A 12,382-nucleotide genomic window follows, 5' to 3' on the forward strand; every position below is an offset into this window, starting at 1 on the left:
CACCATTACAAGCAAGATGTGCATGTCTGATTTCAACTCTTATTGCCACAATAACAGTGTTTTACAACACACAAGTTACAGCAGCAAGAGACAAGCTAACACCAATAAAGAGCTGATGACAACTGAGCTCATTTAAGTTTGTCTTTCTTCGCCACAAAAACAGTGTTTTAAAATACACTGTTACAGCAGCAAAAGACAAGCTTACACAAGAAGTAACTGGACCAAGATCCCAACTAAACCAAACACTTTCCACCACAATGGTGACTTCAAATGTATAAAGTATCAACATTTAAACCTCTGTTAATTCTCAATAAGAGCTTCTCTAGATGTCTGACAGAAATAAAGTCACAGAAAACCTTGTAAGGAGGATCTGTGAACGTCTATATCGGACGTACAGAAGACATAAAAAACATTTTAAAAAAGACATCATAAAACATTCTGCCTCCTCAGTGGACATCTTTTCAACGTCTTCAAAGACATAAAAAGATGTCCACTGGACGTAACTTTGCCCAATGGATTAGGTTGATGTTAAAATACGCAAACATAGTAATTTTTTGTTAAGTTTACTCAAAAAAGCGCTAGCGATAAGTTGCCTTATTTTTTTAAGTTGACACAACTTTTTTTTTTACAGTGCAGTATAAGGTTTACTGTATTTTCATAAATATTGTGACATTTTGTCAAAAGGCCAAAGTTTAAATATGCTGTTATTTGTTTTACTTCAGTGTGCAAAAAGTGTGCGGTCAAAAATAAGAACATAATTTTCTGTTAAATTTACATGTTGAGTTAACTTAAATATATAAGTACACTTGAAATTAATACCAAGTTAAGTGAACATAATCGTTTAAGTACATTAAATAAGCACCAAGTTTGGTGAACTGAGTGATTTAAGTACAATCTACAAAACCGTCAAGTTAAATAAATTTAAATATGTAAGTTTTGGGAAACTCCATTACTCAATTAAATTGAGGCAACGAGTTTACTCAATCAATTTAGTTCAGTCAACTTATTAGGGTTTTCTACAAAAGCGTCAAGTTAAATAAACTTAAATATGTAAGTTTTGGGAGACTCCATTACTCAATTAAATTGAGGCAACGAGTTTACTCAATCAATTTAGTTCAGTCAACTTATTAGGGTTTCCAGTGTATTGGTTTAACGAGTTAAGCAGTAACGTTAGCTGCCATGTTCTTTCTCTCAAAGAAAAACGAATGGGCCACTTCATCAAATACTATAAGTTGTCGTTTCAATAATCATACCATATCAAAATCACGTACCACAAGGATAACATATTTCACTAGTAGAAATCATGCAAAACAACTTTATATCTACATAAATTTACTCACCTAACATAATACACAAAAAAAAAACGTCATCTTGAAATGTAGTTCAGCAAACCAAACAGACCAAAAGGACGAATTTTGTAATCCACCAATCAGTGCTTTTGTTCTCTTGTTGCTAGGCAGAATTCCTCCCATGGCCAATCACATTAAAGGAAGAACAGAGTGACGTTGAGTTTTTCCAAAGGATTACTCATGATTTTGAGCTCACAACACTTGAAATCTTAAGTTTATGCATTTTGAGGGTAAATTAGTTAAATTAACTCATGTTTTTAAGTGGCAGGGCCAAAACGCAAAATTTTAAGTAATGTTTAGTCAACATTACTTGATTTTTTAAGTCAAGACAACATTAGGGTTTACAGTGCATCAACACATCTCAAAAAAGTTGGGACAAGGCCATGTTTACCACTGTGTGGCATCCCCTCTTCTTTTATAACAGTCTGCAAATGTCTGGGGACTGAGGAGACAAGTTGCTCAAGTTTAGGAATAGGAATGTTGTCCCATGCTTGTCTAATACAGGCAACCCCATACCAGCAGAGATGCAGTCTTCTGAACTGAGTGCTGATAACAACTTGGGTTGTCCTTGTCCTCTTCAGTCCGGATGACATGGCGTCCTAGCTTTCCAAAAATAACTTTAAATTTTGATTCGTCTGACCACAGAACAGATGTCCACTTTGCCACAGTCAACTTTAAATGAGCCTTGGCCCAGAGAAAACGCCTGCGCCTCTGGATCATGTTTAGATATGGCTTCTTTTTTGACCTATAGAGTTTTAGCCGGCAACGGGGAATGGCACAATGGACTGTGTTCAACGACAATGTTTTCTGGAAGTATTCCTGAGCCCATGTTGTGATTTCCATTACAGTAGCATTCCTGTATGGGATGCAGTGCCATCTTAGGGCCCGAAGATCACGGGCATCCAGTATGGTTTTCCGGCCTTTACCCTTATGCACAGAGATTGTTCCAGATTCTCTGAATCTTTGGATGATATTATGCATTGTATATGATTAGAACTTCAAACTCTTTTCAATTTTTCTCTGAAAAAATCCTTTCTGATATTGATCTACTATTTTTCACTGCAGCATTGGTAGAATTGGTGATCATCTGCCCATCTTGACTTCTGAGAGACACTGCCACTCTGAGAGGCTCTTTTTATACCCAATCATGTTGCCAATTGACTTAAGTTGCAAATTGGTCCTCCAGCTGTTCCTTATATGTACATTTAACATTACCGGCTTCTTATTGCTACCTATCCCAACTTTTTTGGAATGTGTAGCTCTCATGAAATCCAGAATGAGACAATATTTGGCATTACATTTCAAAATGTCTCATTTTTTAACATTTGATATGTTATCTACACTGTTAGCAATTGATGTAATTTTACAATACATTTTACAACAATACACTGTATTCATGGTTTTTATTGTAAATGCAAATGCATGATGGGAAATTGATGGACAGTCCTGTAATATTATTGTAACTACACTGTAGAAGCATTGTTTTACAGACACCACAAAGCATTGTGTTGTGACTGTGTGGATTGTGATGCTTGTGTTCCCTCCTCAGAGAAAACTCTTTCAAAAACACGTCTCAGAGAAAGTTTAACATTGCTCTTAAAATTCTGCCCCATGAAAACATACAAAATGGGGTTCAGACAGCTGTTGAAATACGCCAAAGAGACGGCCAACTGATACACTGCCCACGCCACAGAGCGACTTGGTTTCTGTCCATACATGATTATCAAATGCAATATGTGAAATGGCAGCCAGCACAGAAAAAAGGCCACGATTACAGCCAACATGATGCGAAACGATCGTCCAGAGTGAAAATGACTCCTGTCTATCTTGCGTGCGATGAATCCGTAGCATGTTGTGATGCATATGAGAGGAACCAAAAAGCCAAACACAAATCTGATGATGCTAAACCTTCCATACAATTCATAATTGTCTTTATCAGGATGATAAAGCCGGCACTGTGTTTTATTATTTTCTGTGTAAGTCTTTCTTGAAAACATAAAAGGCAGACTGAGAATTGAAGCCAGAATCCAAACCGATACACAGGACAGTCGTGCGATGAACAAGCTGCGATGATTCTGAGCCCAAACCGGCGTGATCACCTGAGTAAACCGATCCAGACTAATCAAGCTCAGTGTGAAAACACTGGCAAACATGGTGATGAGCATAATGAAAGGGAAAATCTTGCACATTATGGATCCGTACGGCCAGGGATTATCAAAAGCACTCTTAGTCACATAGAAAAGAGTGGAAAGGCAACACAAGAGGTCAGCAATCGCTAGATTGAGAAACCCTACTGTATTAACAGTCATCTTCATCTTCAGTCCAGCAACATACACAACAAATGCATTTCCAGGAACACCGAGGATAAAGGTCAGGTAGTAGAAGACCAGAGAAATCACTCTCGTAAAATTCCTCAGCTCATTAAAACTATCCTGAGAAACATTTTTGTAGACATTATCATAATAAGTATATGTTTGGTGGATTCTGCTTGAGTTGCTGCTGTCCATAGTGCCCTGCTTATCCTGAAAATATAATATATTATCAGTGTCAAACTCTTATTCATTCAATTACCAGATTATTTTATCCAATGTGACTTACGAACAATGTTCCCTCTAAGCTGTGCAGTCGCGACAGAAGAAATAATGTGACAGGCGCAAAAATGAACTGAGAAAGCCATTTGTCTGAATTCTAATAAATGTGAAATAATTACAAACCACTATAGAGTTGGTGTTGCAATTGAGTTAGAAATGATGAATGAGGTTTACAGTTTTTATGGAAAAACAAGGTGTGCACTAAAAATCAGTCACTGTAGAGATCAAATTCATTAATGGTTGCGGACGAAATAGCTCAACACAAGAACCAACACAAAGACAATGGGCCCTATCATACACCCGACGCAATGTGATGCAAGGCGCAGCACAAGTGTGTTTGCTAGTTTCAGTCCGGCGCCGTTTGCATTTTCCCGTCCAGTGCCACATCATTTAATTAGCAAATGCATTTGTGCCCATTTGTGCGCCAATGGGCGTGCTGGTCTAAAAAAGAGGTGTGTTCAGGCTCATTGCTGGCGCATTGCTATTTTAAGAAAAGAAGATTTTTTTGTAGGCTAATTAAATATGAAAATATAAAAATATTTATATTTATAAATCTCATGCCATGATGGATTTGCTATTTACACGACAGAATTTGGCAAGCGCAGAGACAGAACACGCCTCCGAGATGAAACAGAGCTGCTTGTGTGTGAGCAAATAGATAGCCTAATTCGATGACTATCCATTATGACATTTAGGCATTTATAATATATATATATATAATTGGCCTACAAAAAAGTCTTATGCATTGACACGGAGATGAAGGAGGATGAACCCAAATGCAGACAGTAGTCACAGCAACACAGTTTATTGTACAAAAAATAGGAAAACAAAACCCACGAGGGGGCAAAACAAAACAAAAAGGCAAAAGCCTCGACTAGGACTTGACGAAGACTACACTAACAACAAAACAAATAACATTATACGTAGAACAGAACTCTAGACCAAATACTCACAGCAAGATATCATTAAAGAAAGACAGAGACAAAGCTTCACAACACTTGGCAAGACTTGACAGTATATGACAACGTTAGACAACATTTAGCAATGAACCGACAAAGGGACAGAGAAACACACGAGGTAATAAAGGGAGGCTACTAATGAACACAACAGGTGGAACAGGTAAATCAATGATGACAAAACTAGGGTAACAAGGGGGGCGGGGCAAGGAAACGAGACAACACAAGCACATGGCCCAAAGACAAGGCCATGTGCTTGTACACAAAACACGGGCCTGTCATGATCCTGCCACAAGACTAGAGAAAAATCAGGACATGAAGGCAGAACCATGACATGCATTGAAATCCTTTAATTTTTTTATATTTGGCATGTTTGTGTGCTGCTGTGCATCCCTGTGTTTAATAAGAAGTGTGTACACGCATTGCGGACCCGCCTATACTACCACGCTCTTTAACCACTTCAGCTGTTATTTTGATTTTTTGAGAATTAGGCATATGCAATATTGGACCCACCGGTGGGTCCCCAGAGTTGATGTGGTTAAATAAGAAAGAAAAAACATTGCGGCAGACTTTAGACCAGGTTTGAGTTGGTCTATGATGCAGTCTATTTTCAGCTCCTTAAAATAGCAATGCACCCGCAATGCGCCTGAACACACCTCTTTTTTAGCCCATGGGCGCGCAAATGCATTTGCTAATTAAAGGTACAGGTTGTAGGACCTGCCACGAGAGGGCGCACTACCAAAACAATAACAATCGCGTGGTTTGATGACGCTAAGAAGGAGCGTGGAATGATGGGATTTGTTGTCTTCAACCCAACCGCTGATGGCCATCAATCAGACGGAAAGATAAATCATGGATTTAAAGGATGAGGTAAAGTTTTATATATGTTGTGTTTGATACCATAATTTTCAAACACGAGTTCAACGATTTGTGCGAGTACATTACCTACAAAGTCAATGCAAAGACGCGATCAGACGATTGATCAGACGCGTCCTCGCATGGGTCTAGAGACGCGATGCCCCTCGGTTTGGCGTGTAAGCCCCATAATACTAATCTTGTTGATCATTATAATAGCATACGTTTTCTGTAAAGATATGAATCAAAACAACTTACCTGTCTAGCAAAACACAAATGAGATCGGCATCTCTAGATTGTTGCGAAGCACTCTCCATCTAGAAAATGCAACACCGATATTGATCCTCGCTCTTTCTCTCCTCTTGTCCCAAACTCTTCTCGGGTCGTTTGGTTGCCCCGTACGCTTACGTTTACGGGAACTGTCCTTGTCGGCAGAACAAGCGGCAGATGGTAAACAGTAATTATGTTCCATAAATAAGTAACACAATCCACCATAAAATGTGCAAGAAGTAAATAAGGAACTGCTTGAAGTAAACTAGTGGTTTGCTGGACTCTAGACACTACTTCCTAGACATTTGTCCGCGACTCTGTTGTCATGTGGTTTCTACGTCAGTAAAGGCGGTAACAAAGGGAAACCAACGTCATTGATAGACGACTGCACTGCCCCGTGTCACTGTTTAGAATGGGTGTTTTCTCACGATTTACAAGTAGTTGAAAACATTAGAGATTGTTAGTAATCAGCTGGACAAAATATATAACACTAGCCTAGTGGTTTTTGGATATTTTACTGCAAATATCTTACAAATTGTACCTTTAAACGATGTCGCGCTGGACGGGAAAATGCGAATGGCACCGGACTGAAACTAGCAAACACAATTGTGCTGCGCCTGCGTCGCATTGCGCCTGGTGTATGATAGGGCCCTTAGACATTTACAGGTGTAGCAGTGTGCAAACTCTACAACACTTTTGTTTTAAATATTAAAAATATTTTTTTAATAATTTATAAGACTAATAAATAGTTGATCTCAAATATGGAATTCTGTTTTATTTTTTAAATATTAGCTATATATTAATTATATTATATAACATTACATTATATCATTATAAAGTATGTAACTTTTCTGTGAGGTTTTATTTAAATGATTTGTGACACAGCACTGTAAAAAAAATGTTTTCTCAAAAATGAGAGAACTCTAAAAAGAGTCACTGTAAGTTGCTTTGGATAAAAGCGTCTGCTAAATGCATAAATGTAAATTTAAATATCAACAACTTGTTTGAAGTCTGCCTTATAGAAATCATAATGTTAATTTATAATATAATATGGCCTACTCTAATGTAATATTATAGTATATAATATGTATTTATGGTATCAAGTTTAGGACAGTGATAGTTTACCTTATACAAATGATCAATCAGTCAGTAATACTTTAGTTTAGGGACAAATTCTCACTATCAACTAGTTGCTTATTAGCATGCATATAGGCTGTTTAGTACTTATTTTATAAAGCACATATTCTGCATGACCATATTCTACATCACTAATTCTACCCAATAACTAAACTTAACAACTACTAAAGCTGTAATCGGGCCTTAAAAGTTAAGCCCGACAGGACCCGAGTCCGACAGGTTTCGACCCTAGCCCGACAAGTACATTTTGATTGACAGCTTTTTAAAAGCCCAAATCGTTTACAGCCCGACATTCAAATGTGCGCACACTCACAGCTCTTTTGCCTTTTGTCAAGAATGAGTCATTTATACATGTTTTAACATAATTTATTCATAACTGAATTTTTTGACGGTCACTTTTTAGCACATTTACAACAATATTTGTCAACTTAGAGATATTTTAAATAGTTAAATATAAATATTAAATGTTAAACCTAAATGTTAAATGTTAAATCTAAATGCTAAATATAAATCTAAATGTTAAATCTAAATCTAAATGTTAAATCTAAATCTAAATCTAAATGTTAAATCTAAATCTAAATGTTAAATCTAAATGTTAAATCTAAATATTAATGTTAAATCTAAATGTTAAATCTAAATATTAAAACTAAATCTAAATGTTAAATCTAAATCTAAATGTTAAATCTAAATGTTAAATCTAAATGTAAAATCTAAATGTTAAATCTAAATCTAAATCTAAATGTTGAATCTAAATGTTTCGGGTGAAACAAAATATTTAGCTAATATGCAAATTCAAAATGCCGGAAGTGCCAAAATAAAAGCTCGATGATGTCAGTGTGTGTTTATAGCATCGTGTTAAATAAGGAACGAATAAAAATCATCTCATCCGAGGAAATTGACTATTGGACATGGATTATCGTGATAATGACTACCGTATTTTCCGGATTATAAGTCGCAGTTTTTTCATAGTTTGGCTGGTCCTGCGACTTATCAAAATTAATTTGACATGAACCAAGAGAAAACATGACCGTCTACAGCCACGAGAGGGCGCTCCATGCTGCTCAATGCTCCTGTAGTTTTTATATTTTTAACTCCACTAATGTGATTTTTTTTATAGAATTAGAAAACCCAAAATCGTTATCTCTATAATATTTTTTCAATTATTTTATGTGAATTTTTTTCCTGTATAGGATCCCATATGATGAACACGTAAAAACTTTTATTTACTGTTTTATGGTGTTATGATTGTTATTGTTAAATACAACCGTCTTACCATGATCTTTTATGTTATAAGTTTGGCAATAATAATAAAAAGAGGTACAGGTGCACTACCACTTCACAGCATCACTAACTCCACAGTCCAGTACAGTTTCTCTCAGCGACTCTACATTGTCTGCACACGTCGAACAGCTGCTCGAAGATCTCACCTTTGGAGAAGACTGATGAGTTTATACTCTAAAATTGTAAGTATTACTACTCAAAAATGAAGATTACCCCATAATGAACGGCATCCTTTGCCCACCCCAACACTTACATGCAATAATAATGATAAATGCCAACCAATAATTATATACATTTATTTCCTTAAAATTACATTTTAGTAAAAGAAGCAAAATGTATTTTCTGTCGTGACATAGCTATACATGAATATACACTAATGCAGTTAATGTGAATGCATCAGTTTTCAGTCAAGCAATTAATACACGAATAGATAAAATATTTATATTTTATTTACTGACAACAAGAAACATGTTTAAATGATTAAAAGAATGTATAAATGTTAGCATCACAATAAATGCATACATGTACAAGTCAACAACACAAGAAACAAAGCTTCATTCAAACTTACTGTTCTAACAATCATGTATTTACAGATGGTGAACCCCACATCTTACGATCATCTCAACACAGCTGTTCTGATTCTGCTGCTGCGCTGTGCTTCACAGTCTCACTCTTTTCTCAACGGGGATGTCGTTGAGCAACAGGATGAGGAAGACCATGATGTCGGCTCTCTGAACCACACAACCTTGAAGCGAGAGCAGAAGAACACGTGCAGGACAATCTGACTGCTTCTGTGTCTGCTCCAAACAATCGTGTGCCTGCTCTCCATGAGCACCACTACCTTTAAAAAATTTACACATAGTTTACAAGTACATGCATTAATTTATTATTTTTATTGTTGCCTAAACCACTGAACTGGTTCAAAACTACCAGTATGTCTGTGAGCACGGCTCTTTTCTCCAGGTGGATCAGAGGATTGTAGGCCCCTGTAATAAGAGCACTGTCAATCACTTCAGATAAAAGCTGTTAGGGTGTACCGTCGGTGAAGGTGTAAAATCAATGATGATGGAGAAGAATTTTCAATCCAGTGTGTTTATTTTGGTGCAAAAGTGATTCCCATGCAAAAATATATACAGTAACAAAACTAAAGCAAAATAAATATAAATATAAATTCATAAGAGTTTCACATGTATTCTGGCTATGCCAATATTCAGGCCCAAAAATACAAGGAGTGAACCCACACTCCAAACACTCTCCTGAAAAATGGCTACCAGGAGCCCTTTTATAGCGTTAGGCTCCTCCCACTTCAGGAACATACCATGTATAAATAAATGATAATTTTAAAGCAAGATAAAACTATACAAATATATTAAATAAATGGTATTAACATGCAACCTATGCATCACATTATTAATTACAAAATTTTGTCTCCACATTACAAAGAAAAATGTCTGAGAAATGATAGTTTCCCTGATTTCCCCCTGTGATGTCACTGACAATGAAAGTGCCCTTCCAATTGGGCAATTAGCAGCTTTAAAATGGCAGCCGTCGCTGCACATGGGTTTGCCAGTAGAGAGGTGACCCACAATGTGAGTATAACAGTATTTTATGTGTACATGTTAGTATGTTACCGAGGAAATAAACTGTTAACATTTGTAAAAGAGTTTGGTGTGGTTTCTTTGAAGGTTAAATCATATAACAAAACAAAACATTTAGCATTGAGACAAAACAAACAACCAACAAAAGAAAAGAAAATTATATAAAAACATGGAACTAAGCAGAGAGCCTATCACACCACCTAAACAGAAAAATAACCACACATCTAGTATAGGATGTTAATTTGCCGGCATGTAGATTGTGTGTGTATATGGGTGTAAACTGTTTATTGGGGTACAAGTACTTCAGCAGTTCTTTCAAAATAAAAGTCCTTTTAGTCTTAGGTCACAGGCTCCCTGTGACATTTCCCCCTCCCTCTCCTGACACCTCTTGAGGTGCCCTTGAGAGAAAATCAGCGGTACAATTCTGTGCTCCTTTCCTGTACAGCACCTCAAAATCAAAGGGCTGAATGGCTAGAAACCACCTAGTTATTCGGACATTAGTGTCCCTCATTTTGCCTAACCAGGCTAGTGCCCGATGGTCAGTCTCCAGCCGAAACTTGCGTCCCAGCAAATAGTATCGCAGAGAGTTTAATGCCCATTTAATGGCAAGGCATTCCTTCTCCACCGTTGAGTACTTTGTCTCTCGGGGAAGGAGCTTCCTACTGATATAGGCAATGGGTTTTAGATGTCCTTGTTCACCCTGCAACAGCACAGCTCCTAGGCCATGCTCTGAAGCATCAGTCTGCACAGTAAACAGTTGCTCAAAGTCAGGACTCTGAAGCAGTGGTTCCTTACATAAAGAGTCCTTCAAATCCTGGAAGGCCTTTTCACAGTCCATAGTCCAATTCACCTTGTTTGGGTGGCCCTTTTTGGTGAGGTTAGTCAGGGCAACTGCCCGGGCTGAAAAGTTTGGTACAAACCTTCGGTACCAGCCAATCAGTCCCAAAAAGGACCGTACCTGCTTTTTGGTCACAGGCCTCTCAGCATTTTTAATGGCTTCAATTTTACCAACTTGTGGTCGGACCACCCCATGTCCCAGTACATACCCCAGGTATTGGGTCTCAGCCTTGGCCAGGCCACACTTGTCTGGGCGGATGGTCAATCCAGCAGTCTTTATCCTCTTTAGCACCTCTTGGAGATGCCCTAGATGTTCCTCCCAGCTCTGGCTAAAGATGATAATATCGTCCAAGTAGGCTGCAGCAAACATTTCCGTGCCTTTGAGAATCTTGTCCATCATTCTCTGAAATGTTGCTGGAGCACCATGAAGCCCAAATGGAAGAACCTGGAACTGAAAGTGTCCAAATGGGGTCTTAAAGGCTGTAAGCTCCTTGCATTCTGGCTTCAATGGAACTTGCCAGTACCCCTTGCAGAGATCGAGAGTACTGAGGTATTTTGCTCTTCCAAGTCTTTCAACCAGCTCATCTACCCTTGGCATGGGGTAAGGGTCAAACTTACTGACACTATTCAGTTTACGGAAGTCCAGGCAGAACCGGAGAGTGCCATCCTTCTTAGGTACCAGTACAATAGGGCTGCTCCATTCACTGGTGGATGGTTCTATTACCCCCAGACTCTGCATGGTCTTTAGCTCCTCTTTCATCACTGGCAGCAGTCTTTCAGGTACCCGATAGACAGATTGCCGGATGGGTTTGGGGTCGTTCAGAATGATGGAGTGACTGATCAGGTCTGTTCTACCCGGTGACTCCATGAAAAGTTGGTCAGGTAAGCATCCCATCAGCTGCTATTTCTGTTTCTCAGTAAAGTGACTGAGATTTAGTTCGCTCTTGCCTGGATGTCCAGGGATGTATTGCTCTTCTACCTCCTCCTCCTCTGCTACTGCCCTTACAAACATAGCGTTGTCCATCACTGGGGCTGCTGTGCTTTCGGCCATATCTGATGATGGTATACGGGAATGCCATTTCTTTAGCATGTTGATGTGGAATACCTGCAGAGGCTGGCTTCTGGAAGGAATTTCGATTTCGTAGGTCACTGGACCCACTTTCCGCTTTACTTCACAGGGACCTTGCCACTTTGCCAACAACTTGTTTTCCAATGTTGGCAACAGCAAAAGGACCTTATCACCAGGATTGAAACTGCGTGTTCCGGCTGCTTTGTCATACCACTCTTTCTGCTGGGCTTGGGACTGGAGCAAGTTCTTTTGGGCTTGAGCTGTGGTCTTTTGGAGTTGCTCTCTCATCTTGAGGACATAAGTCAGAATGTTTTGCTTACTGGGCTTATGTGTGTCTTCCCAGCTCTCTTTCAGCACATCCAAGGGTCCTCTAACAGGATGGGCATAAAGGAGCTCAAAAGGGGAGAATCCTGTTGAGGCCTGGGGTACTTCCCGATAG

At 38.4% G+C, this 12,382-nt stretch overlaps 1 protein-coding gene across 1 annotated transcript in view; it reads right to left on the bottom strand.

Annotated features, from left to right (window-relative positions):
- Positions 1-2,833: 2,833 nt before the first annotated feature.
- The window catches only part of LOC132127037 (C3a anaphylatoxin chemotactic receptor-like), a 123,666-nt gene continuing 114,117 nt past the window's right edge, over positions 2,834-12,382 (bottom strand). Inside the window, exon 2 of the mRNA XM_059538648.1 lies at positions 2,834-3,871. Coding sequence (XP_059394631.1) covers positions 2,834-3,856 — 1,023 coding nt within the window. The 5' untranslated portion in view covers positions 3,857-3,871. The remainder of the gene's footprint in view (positions 3,872-12,382) is intronic.

This window comes from Carassius carassius, chromosome 45, assembly GCF_963082965.1.
Source record: "Carassius carassius chromosome 45, fCarCar2.1, whole genome shotgun sequence".
In the NCBI taxonomy this organism is placed as follows: domain Eukaryota; kingdom Metazoa; phylum Chordata; class Actinopteri; order Cypriniformes; family Cyprinidae; genus Carassius; species Carassius carassius.